At 64.4% G+C, this 24,102-nt stretch overlaps 4 protein-coding genes across 6 annotated transcripts in view; 2 read left to right on the top strand and 2 right to left on the bottom strand.

Moving 5' to 3' along the window:
* Nucleotides 1-379: 379 nt before the first annotated feature.
* CHLRE_09g392105v5 (uncharacterized protein) lies at nucleotides 380-3,415 on the bottom strand. The gene has a single exon (XM_043065622.1). The coding sequence runs from the start codon at nucleotides 3,327-3,329 to the stop codon at nucleotides 3,096-3,098; it is 234 nt and encodes a 77-aa protein (XP_042920972.1). The 5' UTR covers nucleotides 3,330-3,415; the 3' UTR covers nucleotides 380-3,095.
* Nucleotides 3,416-3,515: 100 nt separating this feature from the next.
* Nucleotides 3,516-5,656, top strand: CHLRE_09g392106v5 (uncharacterized protein). The gene is made up of 3 exons (XM_043065623.1): nucleotides 3,516-4,162; nucleotides 4,249-4,305; nucleotides 4,544-5,656. Exons 1-3 carry the CDS (start codon nucleotides 3,869-3,871, stop codon nucleotides 4,730-4,732), a joined length of 540 nt encoding a protein of 179 aa, XP_042920973.1. The 5' UTR covers nucleotides 3,516-3,868; the 3' UTR covers nucleotides 4,733-5,656.
* A 1,158-nt stretch (nucleotides 5,657-6,814) lies between these two features.
* Nucleotides 6,815-11,335, bottom strand: CHLRE_09g392050v5 (uncharacterized protein). 2 transcript variants are annotated; one of them, XM_043065619.1, is made up of 7 exons: nucleotides 10,803-11,335; nucleotides 10,450-10,548; nucleotides 10,204-10,277; nucleotides 9,817-10,066; nucleotides 9,456-9,548; nucleotides 8,638-9,111; nucleotides 6,815-8,291 (listed from the first exon to the last, which is right to left on the bottom strand). In XM_043065619.1, the coding sequence occupies exons 1-7, from the start codon at nucleotides 10,911-10,913 to the stop codon at nucleotides 8,193-8,195; spliced, it is 1,200 nt and encodes a 399-aa protein (XP_042920975.1). In that variant the 5' UTR covers nucleotides 10,914-11,335; the 3' UTR covers nucleotides 6,815-8,192. The 2 variants fall into 2 exon arrangements, with proteins under 2 accessions (XP_042920975.1, XP_042920974.1); XM_043065618.1 differs by having other exon boundaries at nucleotides 9,817-10,069.
* A 180-nt stretch (nucleotides 11,336-11,515) lies between these two features.
* CHLRE_09g392000v5 (uncharacterized protein) overlaps nucleotides 11,516-24,102 on the top strand; it is a 15,632-nt gene continuing 3,045 nt past the window's right edge. The window contains exons 1-26 of one of the 2 annotated variants that reach the window (XM_043065616.1): nucleotides 11,516-11,824; nucleotides 12,028-12,240; nucleotides 12,789-12,868; nucleotides 13,113-13,202; nucleotides 13,359-13,486; nucleotides 13,694-13,812; nucleotides 14,471-14,527; nucleotides 14,945-15,029; nucleotides 15,333-15,420; nucleotides 15,658-15,706; nucleotides 16,128-16,222; nucleotides 16,519-16,660; nucleotides 16,955-17,078; nucleotides 17,549-17,717; nucleotides 18,254-18,311; nucleotides 18,596-18,739; nucleotides 19,126-19,271; nucleotides 19,609-19,669; nucleotides 19,887-19,974; nucleotides 20,291-20,589; nucleotides 21,090-21,122; nucleotides 21,455-21,647; nucleotides 22,209-22,273; nucleotides 22,659-22,955; nucleotides 23,282-23,385; nucleotides 23,856-23,999. In XM_043065616.1, the coding sequence (XP_042920977.1) occupies nucleotides 11,672-11,824; nucleotides 12,028-12,240; nucleotides 12,789-12,868; nucleotides 13,113-13,202; nucleotides 13,359-13,486; nucleotides 13,694-13,812; nucleotides 14,471-14,527; nucleotides 14,945-15,029; nucleotides 15,333-15,420; nucleotides 15,658-15,706; nucleotides 16,128-16,222; nucleotides 16,519-16,660; nucleotides 16,955-17,078; nucleotides 17,549-17,717; nucleotides 18,254-18,311; nucleotides 18,596-18,739; nucleotides 19,126-19,271; nucleotides 19,609-19,669; nucleotides 19,887-19,974; nucleotides 20,291-20,589; nucleotides 21,090-21,122; nucleotides 21,455-21,647; nucleotides 22,209-22,273; nucleotides 22,659-22,955; nucleotides 23,282-23,385; nucleotides 23,856-23,999 (3,224 nt within the window). In that variant the 5' untranslated portion in view covers nucleotides 11,516-11,671. The remainder of the gene's footprint in view (nucleotides 11,825-12,027; nucleotides 12,241-12,788; nucleotides 12,869-13,112; nucleotides 13,203-13,358; nucleotides 13,487-13,693; nucleotides 13,813-14,470; nucleotides 14,528-14,944; nucleotides 15,030-15,332; nucleotides 15,421-15,657; nucleotides 15,707-16,127; nucleotides 16,223-16,518; nucleotides 16,661-16,954; nucleotides 17,079-17,548; nucleotides 17,718-18,253; nucleotides 18,312-18,595; nucleotides 18,740-19,125; nucleotides 19,272-19,608; nucleotides 19,670-19,886; nucleotides 19,975-20,290; nucleotides 20,590-21,089; nucleotides 21,123-21,454; nucleotides 21,648-22,208; nucleotides 22,274-22,658; nucleotides 22,956-23,281; nucleotides 23,386-23,855; nucleotides 24,000-24,102) is intronic. The other variant, XM_043065617.1, reaches the window with a different exon arrangement.

Genomic DNA, 24,102 nt, shown 5'->3' on the forward strand with positions numbered 1-24,102 from the left:
GCCGATGAGCACGGGGAGGGTTCAGTGGAGAGAGAGGATGGAGGGAGGGTCCTGGTGCACGAAGCTGTGCGTGCATGCGTGCGTGTCAACTGTAAAGCCACCAGCAACACGGCGCGAGGCCGCGGGGCGTCCATCCCTGGAGATTGGGTGTCTGCTGCTGACCGGGCGCGCCGCCTGCTGCCGGCGTTTGGCACCCCTCCGCCCTGCACGCCGCAACCCCCACCCACCCACCCACCCACCCACCCACCCCACACACACCTGCCGCCCCTCCACATTGTAGTTGAACTCCCAGATAGGGTTAAAGCGAGCCCTGCGAAAAGTGTGAGTGGTAAATCAGGGAAACACAGCGGATGGGGGCCTATGGGCAGGCCATGAGGGAAGCCTTGGGCGAGCTTCCCAGAGCCCAAACTCACGCCCCACGAGTTGAGCGCGCCTGGCCCTCGCTAAGGATGCGAGAAACCTCTTTCGCAACGCTCGGCTTCTCCGCAACGTTGAGCACGCGGAACGCTGTCATTCCCGCGGCAGAATCGCTCGTCTGCCTCCTCAGGTCGCTGTGTCATTTATCAATCTATAATAATTCAAACACGTTTCGTGCACATGCATGATGCATCATTCGCTGTTGGGCCTGCCCTGAGGTCACAATCGAACGAAGCTGTCCTGGCAGGTTTGAGGAAATCGAGCATGTGAGCCCCTGATAAGTTTTACGCCTGAAATAGAATGCGTTCATTACTTGTATTTGGATTGGTGAAGCGCCATGGATTTCGGCATAGATCCATTGGCACACGATGGCCACCCCTCCTCTACCCTCGCCCTCCCCGCTACTCAGCCCTCCCCGCTACTCGGCACCCTCCGCCTCAACAACCCCGCTGCCGTCATTCCCCTCACCTTAAATCATGAGCAAGCAATGTCAATCTGAAGCCGGTGAGGGGCTGCCACATATTACGGCACAGATGCACACTGACTCGGACCCCGGCAGGTCTGCCGTTACATGGGCCGCTTTTGGATAAGCTCCGCCGCGGGTTCGTTGTTGTGTACTACCGTATCAACTCCAGCCTTTATCAGTAACTGCCTGCGCCGGCCATCATTTGGCACTCGTTCCGCATCTTGCCATCACTTCTGTTACTCCTACAAAGCAATGCCGTTGCGTAGCTCGCCCCGCGGTACAGGGCTGCCCTATCCCTCGCAGCCCCTCGTGGAAAGCCGCAGACATGGCCAAACAACCAGATGGCAAATGGCAAATGCCCGCGGCTCAGTGGCTCATGTTTTGCGCCCGTCGCCCCTACGAACGTCGCCACCCCACTCGCCGCCACCGCCCCTTCAAACGGCCAGTCAGCACCACGGCCGAGGGTGGGCCGCAGTGGCACGCACCTGTCAGCGCGTCTCTAGGAAATCTACCACTGGCGGCACGTGCCTTCTTTGGCCTTCTTAGTCTTCGCCACGCTGGCGGCGACGACAGCAGTCGTGGCCGCGGGGGCGGCAGCGCGAGTGATGAGCGCCGGCAGGCGGATGAGTGCCAGGGCCATCACCACCACCAACGCCGCCACCACCGCCACGCCGCCCAGGACCTGTATGTGTGTAGAGGTGTGTGTGTGTGTGTGTGTGTTAAAAAACGAAACGAAAGCCCGCCCAACGACGCGACGGAGTTACTTACCGATACCCACCATTTTACCGAGCGTTGCGTGACTGTCGTGACCCAGGTAGTCATACTTACCCGCGATAAGCCTGGAACCCCACGGGCGACCATTCGGCCTGACCCCGCGATGCACCTGTATGCGTCCATGCTCCGCACCCTGGGCGCGCTAAACAACGTTTACCCAGCACGCCTAATTCCCGGATTCCCGCCCGCTGGTCGTAGTCGAGCTCACCTATAGGCAAAAGGTGGAAGCATGTGTGTGTGTGTGTGTGTGTGTGTGCGTGTGCGTGTGTGTGCGTGTGCGTGTGTGTGCGTGTGTGTGTGTACCACATCAAACGGGGGGGGGCGGCAGACCTGAACGTCGAGTACTACTGAGAAGCCTTAGACCCGACCCCGGAGGCCAGGGGTTGCGACGTACAGCTGCCGGCATAGGCCCTCCCGCGCGCCCGCCCGCCCGGCCACACCATCCACCCGCTCGTTTGAATCGGCCAGCCGCTGGGTGGGTCACCACACCCACCGCATCTGTGCGCCACTGCCACACGCCCCCCGCTCCTCCACCGCCCCCCGCTCCTCCATCTCCACCACCACCGCCACCACCATCGGCACACGATGCACCACTACCAGTAGCTTTGCACCACCCTGTAGGATTTTGTATGCGCATGCGTGCATCGTGTGAAGTGGGCCAGGAAGGGCTGGTTCTGGTACAGCACCAGCGAGTTGGTGTGGAACACCTGTGTGCATGCAACAGTATCCACACAAGTTGGGATGTGCGTACTAGTACGCGGCGGGTTGGTTGTTGGGTGGTGAGTGACGCTGCTTGTGTGGGCTGTCCGTATGTACCAAAGCTGGCAGTAACCAACAGTTGGTAACAGTTCCGCAACACCTCAGTACCACAGCACGCAACGCTACATGACGCGTTCTGAGGTCCTGAAGATAGCAACCAACCGGGAGGTGGCATGCGGGGCTGGTGCTTCACCATGTTGAGTCGGAAGCTGGTAGTCATGCCTCCAGGTGAACGGGAAATGGGCGGCAACGACTCCAAGAAGAATGGAGCGGGCATGCCATGCAGAAGAAACAAACGGACCAGCCCCCTCTCTTGTTCCACATGCAGGCTACCGGCTCGCTCCTGGAACGGCACCAGCTGCTGGAACGGCATTTGCAGTCTCATCACTACACCTCCACTCTCCGGGGCGCAAAGGTTCAAGGCATCCACGCCGGGCACTTGACTCACTTAAAGTAGGTGTGGTTGGCAAGCGGCACACCCCGCTAGCCGGCGGGTTCTTGGGCAAACAGTGCGGGCCAGGGGAGGCGCACGGCGTGCCATATCCATTGCAGCAGACAGGCGGTGACTACAGTGCATTAAACAGAGCTAAGCATAGTGTGCCTGCTGTTTTGCCAATACATTCATCAGGCTTACTTCATGCTTGCTCACACGGCGTAGTCAAGCAAGCGCACCCCTTGCTTACTTCACCCCGCCTACCGAGCTGCTGCCCTGCCACGGCTCCACAATCGCCGCATCCAGCACCGATTGCCCCCGGCCCTGCTTCTCATCCTGCAGGAACAAACGCGGGTGGCATGTGAGGTCAGGTTCCGAGGCGCCACGAGGGAGCTGGTGGGGCGGGTGCAGAAGCAGGCTGGCACCGCCAGCCAGCAGCATAGCGCCAGCCATCTGCCATGCATCTGCCGCGTGCCACATCACATGGCCTCGTTCCGGCCGGGGCCCCCCTAGGCCCTAGGCCCTAGGCAGAGTCCAAAGCTGCTGGGGCGCGCCGCATTGCTGCGCAGCTGGTTGTTTTAAGCCTATCATATAAAGCTCAGTAAGATATTTACGTAGAAACTAATTTTGCCGCCATACTCGAAGGTAGGATTTAGGGTCGTCTCCCCGGTGGCCTCGTTCCTGGTCCTCGCGGTCTCCATTAAAAGCTTTATAATTGGGAAATATAGCCTACAAAGTGTTCCAGCATTGCAAGAGTTAAGTGACTCCACAGTGACTGGGCTGCAAATAGTCCAAGGCATCAACAAGCCGGGCCCTGAAAATGCCGCGATTAGAGCCCGTCGACGAGCGCAATGCTTGCACCCTTTCCGGTTCAGTGCTTTACTCGTGGCGACGAGCTCGTCCTAGACGCAGAACAATGTCTAGAGCCAGCCTGCCCAGCTCGAGCGCCACCTCAGGCTCGAGCTTCGCGTACCGCTGGGTCGCTGACTTTCACAAGACGGCCACAGAAGAATGCGGCAATGGGCGTGGAGCCCTACGCCCGGCCGCCTGCTCTGCGGCCGCCCGACGAGCCGCCGGCGCCGGGAGCCGTGGGGCCGGCGTCGGAGCCAGGCTCTTCGGCGTCGTCAGCGCCGGACGTCGGCCGCAGCCCTCAGAAGAAGTGGGTGGACGACTGGGCGAGGTTCCGCATTGCCACGGAGGCGTACCTGGGCCAGTTGAGGGAGCAGCTCAACTGGGCGCAGCATCAGGCAGAGTTGCGCGCCCTCCACGAGCAGCATCAGGCACAGTTGCAAGCTGCTGACGAGCAGCATCAGGCACAGTTGCAAGCTGCTGAGGAGCGGGGGCGGGCTCAGGCGCAGCGGGAGGCGGCAGCGGCGGCGCTGGCGGCGCCGGCCCCCAGATGCTGGTGCTGGCCCTGGCCCTGATGGCCCCCCGGCCCCAGGTGGCTGCAGGCCAGGTGAGGATGCTTCCGTGGGTGGGGAGGTTCGGGCAATGGAAGGGTTTTGGAGGGGGGAGGCGGCGGAGTGGGCGGATTCGGCGGAGTGGGCGGATGCTGGACCCGCGGGTCGTGAGGGAGGCGCAGGCGGAGGGTGGGAGGCGGCAGACTCGGAGCGGACCTCCTGGCGGCAGCTCCGTGTGGACGGTCGCCCCTCTTGTCACCTGTACTGCCTTCTTCCCCTCCCTCGGCCCCGCAGACGAACCTGCTGTGGCCGCGGGAGCTCCCTACCCCCTACCCGCCTTGGTGCCCTCCCCCCCACCGCTGGGTATCGTGCCGGCCCCGCTGGCGCCCTGCCGGGCAGCGCCCCTGCCCGCTGGCGCTCCGCTGTCCATGGCTTCGCGGCGACGCTCAACGGGTGGTGGGAATGGCATGCGTGGCACATTAGGCCGTGCGAGGGACAGGCGCGGCGGTGTCCGGGATGGCGACGTGTTGCTGAGGCGACGTGCGGCCCACGTGCCGGCGATGGCAGTATCAGCGGTGGCAGGGTGGGGCGGGGAGCGGCTGGGGTGGCTGAGTCTGGCCGCAGCCGTGGGCAGTCTCAGGCTGGGTGCCCGCATGCATCGTGGGTGCGGGGTAGGGGCGGGGCAACTGCAGCAGCCGGTTGCTAGGGTGGAATCACGTGGGCGCCGTATCTGCATGGCGTGCATGGCGCATGCGGGGCGGGCCCTGCCGCCTGTTGACAGTACGCCTCCCCCCCAACCGGGCCTCCGTTGCGGTTGCAGCGATGTAAGTGCTTATGTGTGGCCGTTGCTGCGTTGTGGTTGGGAATTTGGGATCCGGTATGTACGGTACTTCATGTGTTTTGTTACTTTGTTTGAACTACGTATGTGTTATATCGCCAGGCGCGGTATAAAAGTCAGATCAGATAGTTGTCAGATCACGCGACAGAGTGATTGATGTGTAGCGGCTCAGTAGAAGCCCGCTATACAATAGTATGTGAAAGGCTGCAGACTGAGCGCGAGGCAGCCGCCGGGAGGTATGTAGCTTACTGGCCTCGGCTCTACAACTTCATGTTTGCTTGTGTTGCGTTGTTAAGGTTGTATATGGTATGGGGGCAAGCTGGATGTGTGCATGGGTGCCATGTGGTGTTGCAGTGAGGTCACGAGGCTGCGATGCATCCTGCATGTATGTCAAGGCAATGGGCAAGGGGGCATGGGCCTGCGTGGGCCTGGTCCACCAGCCGGCCGCTGGATGGAGTCTTGAGGTAGCAGCCATGCAGGGGTGTAAACTCTGGTAGTCTGGTGCCAGATTGCCTTTCTGCGCGCACACGTCACACGGAAGCATGCCGCGCATGTAAATGCGCACGCGCACGCACACTGTTTCCAGGGACAACCTGCATGAGGACCTGGCGTACTGGCGGCACCAGGCGCCGCTGAAGGCGAACGCTACTTTGCAACTGCACCAAAAGCTAGCACAGCCCCAGTACACAGCCATCTTCAAGCCCAACACAGCAGCAGTAGCACAAGGACAAATCGCCGGCGCCGGCCTGTCGCTCTTTCGCACCATGCATGTGGCAAGTGGGAGCAGCAGCTCCGCAATGAGACCAGCTGTTGACGCATTGCGGCCAGCGGCGGGGATGGTGGCAACGGCGGCTGGTGGCGGAGGCGCCACTGCCGCCTCGATGACGGCGTTGGCTCGGGCGTCATCACTGTCTGCTGTGTCGCTGCGGCCGCCGCTGCCACCGCCGCCGCCGACGTCAGCACTGCTGTGGGCGCTCCCGGCACGGCTACCGGTGCTGTGCGTGCAAAGGGCACCGGGCGGTAGGCAGGGGTGCCATCATCAGGGTGTGGGGCATACAGACATGGGGCATACAGACATGGGGCATACAGACATGGGGCATACAGAGTTGTAGTATCACGTCATTTATCAGCCCTGCGGAATCAGCAGCACCTATCCCCCACACGGGATTCACAGCCGGTCGGGCAGGGGCGGTGTGGCCGGGGCTGCAGGGTGGAAGTGCAGGGTGGAACTTCATTCCCAAATGCTTGGGCAGGCCCGGGCCCCCCCTTGCCGCCCCTCGCTCCCTCTCCGCCCGCCCCCCACTCACCCTCCAAACAGCGCCAGCACGGTGTCTGCGGCCTGCTCAAGCTGACCAGCTCTTGCGTGTTGAAGAGCTGGAACAGAACCACCTGCGAGTGCGAGTGCGAGGGGCGGGGAGGGGGTCGGGAGTGTCGGAAATTGCATCACGGCCGAGGAAGAGTAGACGAAAGCCGCACGTACGTTCCACGCGCTCTCGCTGTGCCCTGCCCACCTCATCCTGCAGCTGCACTTCCAGCCACTCCCGCGCTGCTGCGATGCCCTGCCCACCTCATCCTGCAGCTGCACTTCTAGCCACTCCCGCGCTGCTGCGACGCTCGCTTGACGACGGTATCCGCAAGTGCCTGCAACACCGTGGGAAACCAGGCCGCGTGTGTGCGTGTATTGTGGCATGCAGGGGTGTGGCGCAGCTACATGATGACGTGACTGATTGCATCTTGAATTACACAGAACATGCTGACGTGCACGGATTGGCGTGTCTACACCAGCGGACCAGCCTGGCCCTCATTCGTGCGCCACCCATACCTTGGCTGAACATCCCGCTTGCCTACAGTCTGCCGCCGCCGCCACCGCTGCCGCCTCTGCCTCGTCTTCTTCTGCTGTAGCCGTCTCCAACACGTCCACATCCGTTCACCACCCAGCCCGAACAACTGGGCCCCCGCCCCCGCCCCCGCACCGCCTGCTGCCTCCTCACCAACCAATAAGCCAGGATTGAGCTGAGCCACACGCCATTCACCCACACCTTTCCTAAACTTGATAGCCGCTGCGGCACAACTCAACGGTCAGTCATGCGGAAATTTCACGCCAGCACCATTCTGCGTCGGGCACCGCCCTGCGCACGTAGCCTACGTAAACAAAACCTAACCTCGGCCACGGCTTCGTGCCAGTCTCCCCGCCATGTGCCTTTGTTTATGCCTTGAAACCCTGATTCTTATTTGCCCATCGCCATGTACTATGCAGCCAAGTGCCTAGGCGCTCAACTCACTCCCAACACAGCCCTGCTTGTGCCTTGGACAAACACCGGAAGCCCACACCCATGTTGCTTAATCCTCGAGCCCAAGCCTTTCTGTCTTAAGCTTGCATACGGAGGTCGCGGGATGAAACTACACAAAAAGCTACAACATTGTACAGAACAAGGAGGTGGCTGCCTTATGGCAGGAAAAGGGCTGATCCCGGGTCGTTATCAACCCAGCCACCTTGACGCGGGCGCCTACTAAGCACACGCCTCTATGTTGGGGGCCTTTGGCATCCCCGCAAATCCGGCACTTCTCGCTCCGCCCGAATTTTCCCTGCGGCCTATTTTTTCTATTGTACAGAAAAATCGGGTACAGGTGCATACAGCGTGTGGACGCGTCCAGCACACATCTAACCAGCAAAATTCAGCAGCACGCGCCGCGCGCCATAAGCCAAGCGGGCTGACAAAGCAGCCCACGCCTCCTTCTCCAGGCCCGCCGCATCTCCTCCGCCTTTCCCACGCACACACGCAGCTCCTTTGCCCCAGCTGCCGTGACACGTCACTCAGCCTCCCGCTCACGCAGCGCGCCTCCCCAGCTCCAGTGCTTCATTGAGCTGCCTCGCCGCATTCAGCTGTCCTCGCGCGGCTCCATTCATGCGCGTCACTAATCAGATGACGAGGCATTTGGCTACCTTAAGAGAGTCATGCCGGCTCCAGCACACGCACCCTGGGGCCATATCGTCGGGCTCGGGCGTACACGCGGAGCGCCGCCCCCGCGACCCCGTGTCCCCTCCGTGCATGCCGTGTCCCCTCCCTCCGTGTCCCCAGGCGCCCGCTGCCCCCCTCCGCCTGCCTAGCGGAAGCTGCGGCTCAGCTGCCGCAGCACCAGCGGCCGCCGGATGACCGCCACCGCGAACACCGCCACCGCCAGCGCCATCACGCCGCCCAGGACCTGAGAGCGGGAGTGGGAGCGAGGGGAGGCGGCGTGGGGGCGTGTGTGCTTGGGAAGGCACGAGAGAGGAGATCGAGGGCTGATGAGGCGAGCACGCAAATGCGCTAGCAGGCAGAACTCGCGCGTGCGAGGGGCCGTTTGCAAGCGGTGGCATGCAGTACATGCAGTGCATGCAGTGCATGCGGGGCTGGCACATGCAGGGCCAGGAGTCCCCCGTTGCCTTTAACCCCCCCTTACCCCACCACGCATCACAGCGGCTGTTCGATCTAACCCCACCACAGCATCCCCAACCCCGCAGGCCCGGAAACCCCCCAAACCCCAGCCCCGCGCGCACGCCCCCTCTCACCAGGTCTGCGCCGCGCTTGGGCTGCGCGCCGCCGCGGCGCGCCCTGCCGCCGCCCCCCTGCTCCTGAACCCCCTCCTCCTCCACGCCCTCCTGCGCCTCGCCCCAGGCCCCCGCGGTGGCCTGCGGCTGGTGGTCGGCGGGGCCCACGAAGGGCAGGCTGGCGGCCAGGTGGCGGCGTACCCAGCCACCCAAGCAGGCCAGTGCGTCGCCCGCCCGCTCAATGGCGCCCGCCACAGCGCCCACCAGCTTGGAAACCAGCCCGCCAGGGCCGCCGACGCCACCGCCCTGCTGCGACTGGGGCGGTGACTGGTTCGTGGAGGCCTCCGCGGTGGCGGTGGCGGAGGCGGCGGAGGCGGCGGAGGTGGTGGAGAAGGTGGAGGAGGCGGAGGCGGAGGTCAGGCCCTCGGCGGCGGCGGCGGCGGCGGGCGGCAGCAGCTGCGGCGTGTGGATGCCGGCGGCCAGCAGGTAGCGGTCCTGGGGAGTGGGGTGGAGGTGGGTGGGGTGGGGTTGGGCGTTCCAAGGGGGGAGCGGCGTGGGGGAGCGGGTAAGGGAGCGATCAGCGCGGCCGCGCTGTAATGCCGAGGTCCAAGCGGTCGCGGTTGCTCCCCCCTCCTCCGTGCCCCTCCTCCCGTCCTCAAAATAGATCATTCCTTGTCATGCATGGACGGTTACTGCCCCCTTCTCCCTTCCCTCGCTCCTTCTTCCCCTCCCCTCCCCTCCCCTCCCCTTACCCTCCCCTCCCCTCCCCTCCCCTTCCCCTCCCCTCCCCTCCCCTCCCCTCCCCTCCCCTCCCCTCCCCTCTTCTACCCTCCACTCACCAGGTCGCTGCACTGGCGCATCATGAGCTCGCGCACCTCGGTGTCCTCCAGCATGCACAACACCACCTCGCGCTGCATGCCCGGACGCCGCAGCTGCAGGCGGGCAGGCGGAGGGCACCGGGGGAGGGGGGGCGCACCGGTCAGGCAGGTTGGACGGGTGGGAGACGAGGCGGTGGGGAGTTGCGGGAGATACCTGGCCACCCGCGTCCCTCCCTCGGGCCTCAACCCCTCCCAGGAACACCGCCAATGTGCCAGCCCCGTGCCAAGTCCTTCATCCCCATTCGGCGGCTCCGCCCTCCTCGTCCTCAGGCCGCTCGCCCCTCACCCCCCTCGCCCCCTCACCCGCCTCCTCCCTCCTCACCAGTCGTGTGGTGATGGCCATGAGTCCCTCCAGCTGCTCCCGCTCCCGGGCCCGATGACCCGCCGCCACCGCGCGGGCGTTGGCCGCCGCCGCCGCCTCGATGTAGGCGTCCGCGAGGTCGCTGCCGGCGCCGCCGTCGTCGCTGCTGCGGCCGCTGCCGTGCTGCTGCGGGTGGCCGTCAGCGTCCTCGGGCTCCGTCACGATGGGGCCGGCGGAGGTGGAGGCGGAGGTGGAGGTGGAGGGGCCGGCGCTGCTGTGTTGATGAGGGAGGGACAGGGGTTTGGTGAGGGCAGCAAGGGAGGGCAGGAGTGCTGGTGCAACCGCAGATCGTTGCCAGGCCTCTTGTCACGTTCACACCTGCCGGCCTCCCCAACTATCAGCACCTACCCTCCAAACAGCGCCAGCACGGTGTCTGCGGCCTGGTCCAGCTCCTGCGTGTTGAAGGGCTGGAACAGAACCACCTGCGAGTGCGAGCGGGGGGTGCGGGGGTGGGGGGCAGCGGACACCGTGGTGTGTCAGCGGTGCATTTCCACAGCAGGCGTTTGCGTAGCTGCGACAACTACGTCACTGGTGAAGCGCCGACTCAGAAAACGGATTGATAGGCGGCCAGGTGCAGCATCGATGCGCACTCGCCTCATCCTTCAGCTGCACGTCCAGCCAGCCGGAATCCACATCACGGTCGACCAGCTTGTTGTTATGGACAGGCGCGTGCACCGCCTGGCGCCCGGCGCTCTGCGGCAACACGAAAGCGCGAGCATCGGCCGTTGGCGAGAGTCGTCGCGCTCGCTAGTCGCTACGCCGTGAGTCGTCCTGCGAATGTGCTGGGTCCCTAACTTTTTGTCACGCCGGCTGTTGCGAGCCCGCCCACAAAGCCAGTTGGGCCCCGAAACCCCAAACGCAACGCGCCAGCAAGATACCTTGCCACGCCCATAATCCAAGTTCCCCAATCAAACATCAGGACGATGCGACCAGGCCTGAGCACGCACCTGTGCGGGCGCGCGCGCCTGGGCGGAACCCTGAGCTGCATTGGCCGCGACACCCGCAGCTGCTGCAGCAGCAGCTGGCCTAGCTGCGATGCGAGCAGCTGCACCGAACATTGTGAAAGAAGCTCTCGCTGTTGCTGGCCCTACCTGTGATAAAAAGTTGGAGAATGCTGCTGACGCGAGCGCGTGAGTCCCGCTTTAGGAGCTCACAACTGGGCTGACTGCAGCCACAAGCTGTGTTGTCAAGAATTCTTAGCTTGAAGCTCTGCGAAGGTGCCACTTCACGTGGGGTCGCAGCAGCAACGCTCGGAATGGCCGCACTCACTCCTCCATCGCCACTGCCACGCAACCGCATCGTAACCCGTGTTGCGTCGTCTTACTCGTGCGCCAGTATGGCAAGGCATTTCCTTGAACGGGGCACTCGTCGAGAGCCACCAGACGGAGGAGAGCCACCACCGGCGGGAACTGGACACATGTGCAGGTGCCTTCACCTCTTTACCATCTGTACTTAGCCCTTCAAATGAGCTTCACTTCCGCATCATTATGATAATATCGTCCGGCTCTGCTTATGAACGGAAGTTCCTGCCATCGGGTCCGGCCTCCAAGCGCCAGCCGACCTGGCACAAAACACAATGCGCGGAGGGTGTCACTGCGTCAGTAATTACATAGGTGCCTGTATGGAAATCTAGTATATAAACTGTAATACTAGGATGGACAATATATGTCACAGCAAGATGAAGCGACGAAGACGCGAGCTTTGACCAACACCGAGCAGGCGATGTTGACGAGGCGCTATGAATGCAATCCGCGAGTTGCTATGTATTGAAGATGTATGAAACACTAATGTAGTAATCCGTACAAAGCCAAACGATATGGCCAAACTGGTGGATGCTGGGCTTCAGCGCGAGGCGGAAGGGCTATTCGCGAGCACGGATGAAATCCTCATCGCGGCGTTTCATGTCTTGAAGGTCAAGCAGCAGGGGGAGTCCACGGGGACGCAGCTGCTGAAGGCGCTCGGCGGCAAGGTGCGAGGGCTAATAGGCGCAGGTGACAGCTGCCGGCCGCAGCCGTGCACCGCCCCTTCCGGAGCCTCGCACGGACCTCCGTGGTCTCCGCCGTCGGTGCACAACTGCTTGCAATTATCACGTGGCCTGCCTTCATACTGCCCTCTGCAGCGCGCAGCGCACCGTTACCTCGGGCCCCTTCTTCCTCCCCTCCGCCCTTGCAGACATTCCTCGCTAAGGAGGCGCCCCAGCCGCGGCTGCTGTGCCTGACAGTACGGCGCAGCAAGACCACACGCGGCTTCAAACCCTCGCTGCACATACGGCACCCGCCCGACGCCTCCCGCGGCGCTTCTGGCGCCTCACACCATGCCCACACCGCCTCCGCCGCCGCCGCGGCCGCAGCCACCAAGTCCTACCCTCTGAAGACGCTGACGGAGGTGGGACAGCGGCAGGGTGTGGGGGTTAACGTTGAACCAATCCCGTAAGGAAACAGTCGCGCGGCAAGGAGAACTGCAGCTGCATAAGCGAGTCGTTGTACATCACCGTATGTAGTCGGGCGCGCTTGGGCAGTGCAGCGGCAGGTGGAAGGGTGTGGGGGGCAGGGAAACTGGGTTGAGCTCGAGGCAGTGCATATGGTAGGTGTGTATATGGTAGGTGTGTCAATGTTGGTAGCGGGTAAGGGTAGCCGAGGACGGTGCCCAGTCAACGAGGGTGCGGCGCCCCCTGTCTCAAAATAGGCTGCTTACCAGGGGTACTCATACCCGTGCTTATGGATAACGCCGCGCGTCGGCACTGCGCGCCGCCGCGCCACGCCACACCACTGCCTGCCTGCCTCCCCAGCGTCGGGACCCACATATGATGTGCACATGCTCCACACACCCGCCGACCCTGCCCTCCCTCCCTCCCTGTCCTCTCTCCCTTCCTCCCTCACTGCCCCACCCCCTGTGCTTCCCTCCCTCCCTCCTGGCCCCCCTCCCACGGCCAGATCCTGGTCCCCGCCTCCAAGTACGAGCACAACCCCGCGCACCTGCTGGAGCTACACTTCAGCGGCACCGGCGCCTACAGGTGGGCACCGCATGCGTATGTCAGGGTGTGTGTGCGTGTCGGTGTGTGTTTTGGGGCGTGCATGACCGTGCGTGTATGTAGGGTGTGTGCGTGTGACCGGGTGTGTGCAGGGGTGCGTGCGTGCGTGTAGTACGTTTGTTCTTCGTTAGCCGCAAGGAGATGAAGGCTCCCCTCTGCTGTCGCAGTCGCCGCCTCCACTGCCCTCCGCTGACTGCCCCGGTCCACCCCGCCTCCCCCAACACAGCAATGCTCGCGGCGAGGTGGTGAACCAGCTCAAGCTGCGCAGCGGAGAGGAGCTGATGCTGGTGCTGGCGCTGCTGCTGGCGCTGCTGAGGTCAGGGGGGAGGAGGGGGCGGGGAGCCGTTCAGGGGTGGGGGATCAGTGGGAGGGGGCCGTCACACTGGGGATTTGCAAGTGGCGCCGGCGCTTGGGTGGGTCTCGTTCGGTTGTGCAACACATACCATCTCGCACGATGCACCCCTGCACGCAGGCAGAACAACTACCGGCTGCCTGCGCTGAGCGGTGCGGATGCGGGCGAGGTGCAGGGCTGGTGGCTGGGCCAGGCGGCGGCGGTGCTGCCGCTGCTGGGGCCCTTCGCGGCTGAGGTGCTGCTGCCGGGTGAGGCTGTGGGTGTGGGTGTTGTGTGTATGAGGGTGTGGGGGTGTGTATGCTGTGGGTATGTGAAGGTGTGTGCTGCTGTGCGTGTGTCACTCGCGCGGTGCTGGCCTCATACTTTGCCTCGCTCGTCCGTTCGCCCACGTGCCGGCACCCACACCGCCGCCCTCACTCCCCAACGCGCGCTCCCGCTCCCGCTCGCGCCCGCAGGCGGCGAGGGCGGCGGCGGCGAGGGGTCGGGCGGCCCGGGCGGCGGCGGCTCGCGGGTGCTGCTCAGCGCCAAGGAGGAGCGGGACCTGGAGGAGTTGTTGGACATGTTCGCAATGGGGGTAGGAGGGTGCGGGGGAGGGGAGGGGAGGGGAGGGGAGGGGAGGAGGTTGCAAGGTTAAAACTTAAAAGCAATGGGGACAGGATAGGGCGCGGGAGGGGGGCTGGGAGAGGTGGATGGGGTTGTAAGTACCAGCCCAAAGTATACCAAACCAAGCGGAGCGCAGGCAGAGGCGCTGGCTGCAAGCGATATGGGGAGGGGGGGTTTGGGAGAGGTGGGTGGGGGGAGATGAGGAATGGAGGGGTAGTCGTTCAAGGAGGAGGGAGTTGTTGAATCACAAGTACGGTAGGAGGGGGGTAATGTTGAGGAGCGGTCAGCACTCATATGCCCTGAGGACTACGGGAGTAAGCAATGCACCCCAGAAGAGTGGGGCGGGCGCTTTTCCGCTAGACATTAATAGTGAGGGGGGGGGTAATGAGCGTGGGGGAAGGGGGGGAGATCAGAAGTGAAGCGGGGAGATGAGGCGGGAATGGGGGTTGCTGCCTTTAACAAAGGTATGCCACTGGATCGGCGCGAGAGGATGTTGGGGTGGGGGGGGGGCGGAGCAGTTGGTTGGGCCGAGGTGAGGCAGAGGGTGGCGGGGAGGGGGCGGCAGCCTCCACGCCTTAATCAAAACGCGACTTCATCCCGCCCCTCCTCTTCCTCCTGCCCCCCTGCAGGTGGGCGACGTGGCGGAGTTTGAGGCGCGGCTGGCGGCGGAACACGAGGCGCTGGAGGTGAGGAGAGCTGTGCTGTGCTGTGTGTGTGTGTGTGTGTGTGTGTGTGTGTGTGTGTGTGTGCGTGTGTGTGCGTGTGTTTGCGTGTGTGTGTGCGTGTGTGTGCGTGTGTTTGCTTGTGTGTGTTTGTCCTGTGTGTGTACGGTATGTTGTATCGTGTGGGTGGCGCCTAGTCAGTGTTAACCGGGCCGCACTGCCGAACTCATACCGCACGACGTTCCCACTGAGCAAACAGCCCCTCCCCAATCACACGTGTGGCCCAACCCTATCCGTTGGGCTCGGGCATATCACCCTCCCTCTCCGCGCCGCTGCCCGCCCGCCCCTCACTTCATTGCCTGATCAATCATGAATGTTACCCCTCCCCCGGCAACTCTGCTCCCTCCCTCCCTCCCGCCCTCCCTCTCTCCCTCCTTACAGGCCGCCAACGTGCACACCATCATGTCCACCAAGCCCGCGGCGGATGCGGTGGTCTTTGCCATCAAGAAGACGCAGAGCATGCTGGGTGAGAGGCCGAGAGCAGGGTGTGTGGCGGGGCCGTGGTGGGGTTGGGGTGGAGGCAGGGGGCGGGGGAATGGCGGGGATTGGTGTGGGCCGGTAGGGGTGGCAGTTGGTTACACAGGCAGCCACAGGGCCCCTTCATTATCTTCCCACAACGGATCCAAAGCACGTGGCACACACACACGCACACGCACACATACAAACACGCACACATACAAACACGCACACATACACACACACCCTCCCACACCTCCCCGCCCTCCCCACTCCCACTCCTCCTCCCCCGCCCTCCCTCTCCTCTCCCCAGAGGACCTGGACGAGACGCTGCTGGTGTTTGACACCAAGCTGCGCCACATGCGGGAGGACATCGCCGCCATTGAGGCCTCCAACAACAGGTGGGGAGGAGGGGGTCTGGGTGGGTGGGTAGGGGGTTGGGTAGGTGGGTGGGTGGGTGGGTGGGCAGGGGTAGGGGTTGTAATGTCGAGCCCAACCGAAACCAAACCAAACCAAGCCAAACTAGCCAAGCCGCACACTTACCTCCCAAACACACACACACACACACACACACACACACACGCCCTCCGCCACCCCCAACAAACACACACGCACACACGCCTCCCCCACCCACACAGGCTGGAGCTGTCGGCGCGCAACAACACCAAACTGCTGCACAGCCTCCAGGTAGGGGCGTGTGTGCCCCAGTTTGTGTGTGCCTGTGTGTTAAAAAACGAAACGAAAGCCCGCCCAGTGTCCGTGTGCCTGTGTGTGTGTGTGTGTCTGTGTCGTGTGCGTGTGTCTGTTAGGAGAGCACAAGGGGGGCTGCAGGGGCCTGCAGCTGTGGTCGGCGGTGGAAAGCAATGTGTCCACCACCATACCCGATAAGGGGAGGCAGAGGCGGAGAGGGGCCGCCCTGCCACCCAGCACCCGCCGCCCCAGGCTTGCACTGCCTCAACCCCCCGCCCCCGTCGGCACGCGTACCCTGTTCCCACGGCCTTCCCAACCTCGCCCCCTTTCCCCGCGCCCCCCCCGCTGTCTACTTCGCTACACTTGCTCTGTACCAGTCCTCTCCCCCCCCCCTCCCTCCCCCTCGCCCCCCGCCTAGGAGCTGCTGTCTGACCTGGCCCTGCCGCCCGACACCGCCGCACTGCTGGAGGCGCCGCCCTTCGCCGCCATAGCCGCAGCAGCAGCATCCGCCAGGTGAGGCGGCGGGGGTTTGTGGGGCCTGGAAAATGGTGGGGGTGGCGGTGCGGGTGTGTGTGTGTGGGGGGGGGGCCTGGGTGGGGTCCGGGTGGGTCTGGGACGTCACCATTCCCAGCAAGGGTGAGGGTGAAGGTGTTTTTTGGGGCATTGTGTCCCCCTGATCTGCTGCAACGTTCTTCCAACATCGTCATGCCTTGACTAATCATGAACGTAACCCCCCCACCCCTGTTCCCCAAGAGTATCCGCCGTCGACGGCTTCGGTAACTAATTACGTACTTTTCCCCTCCCCCCAGGTCCGACCGCGGCCCCGACGGCCGCCTGGCCGCCGTGTGTCGCGCCGCCTGGTCGCTGGCGGCGGCGCTGCGGCGGCTGGACCCGGGCGGGGGGCAGGGCCGCGGACTCAGCCCCTACCTGCTGCAGATGAGGGTGGCGCAGGTGGGGGAGGGGGGCGGGGCGCCCTGTGTGGGGGGAAGGGAGCGCTTTCACGGAAGGGAAAGGGTGATGGGGGAGTTGGCTTGATTGGGGGCAGCGAGAAGGAAGCAGGGGTCATGCCGCAATAGCGGGCCCGGCCCACACGCCGTCTGCTTACTACGGTAGTCGTGTGCGCGGACCCCCCCCTGGCCTATGCTCCGCTACTCGCTAGTTAGCTTGGTTTGGTTGAGTTTGGGCTGGTATTTACAGATGCCCCCTGCCGCCAACCCCCAAACTCCCACCCTGAAACCCTTTCAGGAGGCCCGCGAGTCTCTGACCTCGCTGGCGGGCCGCTTCACAGCCGCCGCCCTGGCCCACCTGCGGGCGCTGTATGCGGCGGGGGTGGAGGAGGTGCTGGGTGCACTGGCGGCCGGGACCGACAGTGAGTGCGGGGGAGGGGGAGGGGGAAATGGGGACGAGTTGGGATGGGGGGCACGGAGGGGGGGGGTAGCCGTATTTGGAGGGCGGAGTAAACAATTGTCAATCACGGCATGACGTGCCAACGTCCGGTACTCAGCAGGAACACAACGTGGGCGCCAGCTCGTAGGATAGTGGGGGTGTGCCTCGGGCCAGTGGAGTCTTGGGCCGAGAGCACCTCGCTTGGGGGGATGGAGATGGGGGCTCTGACGCTGTAAGTTTATACGGGTTTCAGGCGCTGCCAGCAGCTGCGCTTGCAGTGCGGCAGGTCTTGCACGAGTTGCAGCGAAGCGATTCGGCCAACTGCGGCAGGGGGGCGGAGTGGGATGAGTGGACAGGGATTAGACAGACACACATATACCCACACGCACGCACACACACACACACACACACACACACGCACACACAAACGTACATACACACGGAACCCCACAGAGGCGGCCAAGCTGGTTCCGCCGCCCCACGACCGCCTGCGCACGGCGCTGTGGCGGCATGCGGAGCTGGTCCGCTGCGTGGCGGCGCTGGAGCGGGGCGGCGGCGGCGGCGGCAGCTCTATGACGCGGCTGGCTGTGTCGTACTGCCAGCCGCTCAACATGCTGCTGCGGTGAGAGCTGGAGGGGGGAGGGAGGGAGGGAGGGAAAGAGGGAGGGAAAGAGGGAGGGAAAGAGGGGGCTAGCCGTCCATGAAAAGACGGGGGGAACAGATCAAGGGGGTAAGAGACGCGCGGGTTGTTTCGGGTACACACGCGTGTAACACGTATGTGGCGATGCGCTCTTGCGCAACAGCACGGCTGTGGTCGTTCGTGCCAGCGGGGGTCTGCTTGGCGGCGTGACACACGCCACGCATGAGCCACGTGCCTGGCTTCGGCCCCCCGTGCCCACCCTGCTTCCCCACCCCTGCTGCACCGCACTGCCTGGCCACAACTCCACCTCGTATTTACCATATTCATGAATGTAACCCATCTCACACTCGCACACTCCCCCTCCCCGCCCATCCACTCCAACCCCCCGGTCCTCGGTGCGCGCGCCCCTACGCCTGCTGTCTACTTCGCTACACTTCGCTGTACCATCTTTGCAACCCCCCCCCCCACCCCACCCCAACCCCCCAACCCCACCCCAACCCCCCAACCCCCCACAACAGCAAGGAGCTGCGCATCAGTGTGGCAGAGCTGCGCAAGGCCGCCAGCCTGGACATGCAGGTGCGTGTGTTTGGGGGGAGGCGTGCGTGTGTTTGGGGGTGGGGGCGGGCGTGCGGGCGTGTGTGTTTAGGGGTGGGAGAGGGAGTGCTTACGCCATTCCCAGCCGTTGACGCCCCCTCTGCCTTCCTCCCAGCCTCCTTGCCTCCCGTAATCATGCATGTAACTCCCCCTTCAAACTTGTGACTGACTCCCCTCTCGCCCTCAACCCCCCTCTCTCCTCTCAACCCCCCTCTCGCCCTCTTCCCCCCTCTCGCCCTCTCCCCCCCACCCCCCGCCCCCCTCAGGCCAACCCCATCGACTACGGCCTCACCAGCAGCTCCAACCGCCTAGGAGGGGGCGGCGGCGCGGCGGGCGCAGGAGGCGCGGGGGCGGGCAGTGTGATGGGCAGCGGTCGCGGGCCGGCGGGCAGCGTGGTGGGCACGTCCGTGGTGAGTTGTGAGGGACACCGGGGAGCTGGGGTGGGGGGCGAGGGGGGCGGAGGGAGGGGGGGCTGTTGGCAACGCTTCCGGGGAGGGCTGGCCCTGCCCCTCACACACGCACACCACTCCTCCCTGTCTGTCTCGTTTGTGCGTTCGAGGTCATATACACACACTCATACGTCATACGCTCACACACACATACACACACACACACCCTCGAAACGCGCTGGAGCTGGCCGCTGGGCTTCACGGACATCGATACCGACGCGCCTGCTGTACCACTGTGCCTGGCTGCAACTCCACGCCTTACTTTAATTTCCCAGGAATGTAAACCCCCCCTCCCTCCACACCCCCTGAACCATTCACCCTCCTCCCCCCTCCCCCCCCCCCTCCAGGTGGGCAGCAGTGAGGACGCGGGCGAGCACGACGACGTGCGCAGTCTGGCGCCCAGCGACCACCTGGGTCTGGGCGCCTTCGCGGGGGGCCCGCTGTCCAGCGCCTCGCGGCAGAGCCGATCCACCTTCAGGAGCATCGTGTCGCGGTGAGAAGGGAGATTGGGGGAGGGGAGGGGAGGGGGGCAGGGGAGGGGAGGGGAGGGTTGTAAATACCAGCCTAAATCAAACCAAAATAAGCTAAACTGGCGGAGCGGGGTGGGGGGCAGGGTAGGGTAAAGCCATTACCCCAAAGGAGGGGGGTGAAGGTTGTTTCCTCCAGGGCGTGGAGGTATTGGTGCGGGTTAGGGTGTGAAGGAACTGAACTTTGTCGAAATCCCTAATGAACCGCAATCCCGCCCATTTACACTTTGGGCTCGTGCATATTGACCCCCGCCTCATTCAGCCCTCCCGCCTCCCTCCTCCCAAACACACGCACGCACGCAGCACGGGCGGTGGCACGTACGACCCCTTCAACATGGCCATCCCCCTGCACGAGGCCTGGCAGGTGTGTGTGTGTGTGTGGGAGGGGGGGAGATTGCGGGGGAGTAGAGGGCAGACGACCTCCCAGTATGGAGGATGGACACGGGCGGGCAGTGTGTGCTACATTCAGCTTTAAGCCTGTGATTTACTTGCTCCATGAACGGCTACCCCCCCTCCATCCTGTACCGCTTTTCCAAACATCCTTGCAACCCCCATTTCCCCCCCTCCCCCTCCCCCCCAAGGGCCTCCTGGAGGGCTACCTGCCTCACCTGTTGGCGGAGGCGGAGAGCGCGGCGGCGGTGCTGCTGCTGCACCGGGGCGACATGAGGGGTGAGGGAGGGGAGGGGAGGGGAGGGGAGGGGAGGGGAGGGGAGGTGGGAGGGGAGGGAGGGAGGGGTCACAGGGTGTGGCTGTGCTGGCGGTGGGAGTGTGAATGGTGGTGTGGGTATGGGTGCGTGTCACTCAAGAGTGCCGGGCGCACTCCGTTCATATGCCATCACCGGCAGCGGCGCGCGCCCCCACCCGTGTGCTTGTCAACCGCCCGCCCCCACCCGTCCTTCCACCTGTCTGCCCGCGCACCCACCCGCCCACTCTGCCCGCTCACGCACGCACCCATACCCACCCACCCACCCACGCACATGGGCAGACCTCATTCCGCCAGACGCGCTGCTCCCACCGCCGCCCGACCCGGACGAAGACCCAGACGCCAGCGGCGGCGGCGGCCGGCGGCGCCGCGGCAAGTCGGGTCGCAGCGGCGGCGGCCGCAGCCGCAGCCGCGCTCGTGCGGAGGAGGCGGCGGCCGCCGCGGCGCTGACGGCGGCGGCGGCGGCAGGCGGCGGCGGCGGGGAGGGCGGCGGCGGCGGCGGCGGTCCGGAGCGGCCTCTGAGCCGCACGGGGCGACAGGTGGTGGATGCGTTGCTGTCGGGCTGCGACGCAGATTTCATGGTGGGTGGGGTGTAGGTGGGTGTGTGGGGGCCTTAGGTCGGGTGCGTTGGAGGTTGTGTTTTACCTTGGCGGGTTAGGGGGTTTGTGTGTGTGTGTGTGTATGTATGTGTGGTGGGGTACATGCCCGAGCCCAACAAATCAATCCCGTCGTAAGCAGAAAGGCATGGGCGGGCTTGGGTCGGGTGGGTTTGGGGGGCTGGCGCCTTGGCGGGTTTGGGTTAGGGTTAGGGCTGGCTCGGGTTGGATGGGCTGCAGGCGGGCGCGGGGGTTTCTCAAAGCTGGCTTTGCCAACACACTTGCTGCAGCTGGACTGACAGCGGCCACACGTGGAGGTTCAGGGGCATGCGCAAGTGCAGGCATGACGGCCCTCGTGATGGTGGTTTTTCCAGCCTGGCATTTCCAACACTCATGCGCATGCCCCTTTGTCACTCATGTACTTGTGTTCGCACCAGGAAAACAATACACCTGTATGTTACGCCTGTGTGTGTATGCACGCGCAGGTGCTTGTGGACCTGACCGCCAAGTCCCACCAGGTGTGTAACTTGTGTGTGTGTGTGTGTGTGTGTGTGTGTGTGTGTGTCCCGCTCCCGCTGCGGCTCCCCCCGCCCCACACGAAACCTGTGGACCTGACCGCCAAGTCCCACCAGGTGTGTAACTTTTTTGTGTGTGTGTGTGTGTGTGTCCCGCTCCCGCTGCGGCTCCCCCCGCCCCACACGAAACCGAAACACCCAACCCAACAGACCCGCTCACCCCCGTGTGGTAACGACTTCGTCTGCAGTCTTCAGTGCATCCTGTACCGCTTTTCCAACCATCCTTGCAAACCCCCCCCACACACACACACACACGCGCACGCCTGCCCCTCCAGGTCCTGTGCCTGCCCATGATGGCCCTGGCCTCGCGCTGCATCGCCGCCCTCGCCCCCCGCGGCCCCGTGGCGGCTCCGCTGCAGCTGCTGCTGGCGCACTGCCACGCCCGACTGGGAGCCAACCTGGCCAAGTGGGTGGAGGCGCAGCGGGCGGCGGTGGAGGCGTACGGCGCAAGGCTGGCGGGCGCGGGAAGTGAGTGGGGAGGGGAGCGGACGTGGCGTGTGGGTGTGCGGAGGTGGTGTGTGTGAGGGTGTGGGTGTGGGTGTTTTGGGGGGTGGGGGTATCTCACCATGCCGAGTAAGAGAGCCGGGAAGGGGAGGGGGGAGGGGGTTGCAAGGATTGGTACAGAGAAGTGGGGGAAGGGGTGGGGGAAGGGGAGGGGAATAGGGAGCACGACGCTGGCGGGCGGGGAGGGAATGCGTGTGCCATACCGGTAGGCACACAAGCACAGTGCACTCATCGGCATAGTCCGGGAACTTCAAGTCAAGTACCGTACATCGAATTGCCCCATACACGCGCCGCCGCTGCCTGCCAGTCCGCTCCTCGGCCTCTCCCTCTTACTCCCCCTCCTCCTCTCGCCCCCTCCCACGCCTCCCACCCCTCGCTCTTTCGCATTGGGTTCGATGTAGTTTGGGCTGGTGTCTACAATCCCATCCCTCCTCACACCCTCACTCACACCCTCAACCCCTGCTCCGCTCGTTTTCGTTGGTTTTGGTTGAGTTTGGGCTGGTATTTACAACCCCTGCCCTCCAGGCGTCAAGTCGCACCACGTGGTCAACTTCATCTCCCAGTTCGCACTCATGGCACACCACATAGAGGTGGGGGGGCCGCTGGCGGGGGGGACAGGAGGGGAAGGGGGAGGGGGATCCGGGGATGGCAAGGTTTGAAACATTGGGAACCGGATACAACCGGGCAGGGGAAAGGGGGAGCGGGCTTGCATCATGGAGGGGTAGCATTGGAAATGCCAGGGGCCGCGAGGGGAGGGGCTGGCCGTCCACGGAAGACAGGAGGGGCTCACGGGGTTGGCGGGCGGTTGCGGTTGCGGTTGCCGGGGTGAGGGGCCCGAGTGTGCGGTGCCTGAAAACGTAGTCCCTGGAAGGACCGGGCTGTATGTGCACAAACACACACACACACACACAACACGCGCGTGTCGTTGCCCTTCCACACACCTTCACGCACCCACCACACACACGCCTCCGGCAGGTGATGCTGTCGGAGACCCCTGACGCCCTCATAGAGCAGCTCTCAGGCGGCGCGGCAGTAGCAGACCCCGCCACCTCGGCGGCAGTAGCAGACGGCAGGCGGCGGCGCGGCGGAGCCGGCGGCAGCGGCAGCAGCACTGGGAGAGGCGGCAGGGGCGGCGGTGACGGCGGCGGCAGCGGCAATGGCAATGGAAGGGCGGCAGGCGGCGGCGGTGGTGAGGGAGAGGACGAGGAGGAGGAGGAAGATGAGGAGGCGAGGCAGCGGCGGGAGCTGGTGCAGCAGGCGGCCAGCTGGCAGGTGCGGCTGGCGGCTCGGGCGGGGCTGGCATGTGTGTCTTAGTCTTCTGAAAGCACAGGGGGGGAAGCGGAGGGGGGAAGGGGAGAGAAGGGGAGAAGGAGAGAGAAGCGGGCGATGATGTGCATTATTTGTAACCCCAACCCCCATGTGTTTAACTCACCATGATGAATGGAACCCCCTTCGATCTCCTCTTGAGCCTTGCAACCCCTAACACCCACCCCACGCCCCTGCGTACCGTCTACCACTTCCTGAACTAATCATGATGCAACCCCCACCTCCCACCCCCCCCACCTCCCACCCCCCCATCCCCACCTCCCCACCTCCAGGCCCGGCCCGAGGTGGACTCTGTGTACAGCGGTCTGGTGGGTCTGATGTTCGGCGCACTGGAGCGGGTGGCGGCTAGCGACACCAAACACGGAGACCGGCTCAGGTGGGATCGGGAGGCAGGGAGAGGGTTGTGAGTGCCAGCCCAAACTACACCACATCAAGCTAACGGGCGGGGCGCAGGTAGAGGGGAGGGGTAGGGGGAGGGGGAGGGAGGGACAGCACGGAGGGCCGGGGAGGGCCGGGGAGGGCCGGGGAGGGCGGGTGAAGGGTCAGGGCTGGGGGGGGGAGGGGGTTTGGGTGGCCGAGCCGCGGCCCTGCCACCCCACAACGCCCGCACGTGCTGGGCCACACACACACGCGCAACACATGCTTCACTGCCGGCTCCTGCCCTTGTCTTTGGTTCCAGCGCACACACACAAACACATACACATACACAGGCACACACACACGCCTCCCCTCCTCCTCCTCCATGCCCCTCCTAATCCCCACCCCGAACCCCCACCCCCTGTCTACTTCGCTACACTTCTCTGTACCAATCCTTGCAACCCCGGACCCACTACCCCCCCCCTACAGGGCTGAGAACTACGGCTACTTCGTGGAGGCGGTGCGGCCGCTGGTGCGACACGTGGCGGCGCTGGAGCCGGCCATGGTGCAGGCGGAGGCCAAGATGGTGGGGGGGGGGGAGGGGGGAGCGGGCGGGGGGTTGGGGGGGCTGGGGTAGGGCGCGTGGCGTGTGTGTATGGGGGGCGGAGGGTGCAGCCGTTCATGGAGAAGGAAGTGGTTGGCGTCATGAGTATGAAGGGGGGGATAGAATGTCGTA

This window comes from Chlamydomonas reinhardtii, chromosome 9 (genome assembly GCF_000002595.2).
Source record: "Chlamydomonas reinhardtii strain CC-503 cw92 mt+ chromosome 9, whole genome shotgun sequence".
Classification (NCBI taxonomy): Eukaryota; Viridiplantae; Chlorophyta; class Chlorophyceae; order Chlamydomonadales; family Chlamydomonadaceae; genus Chlamydomonas; species Chlamydomonas reinhardtii.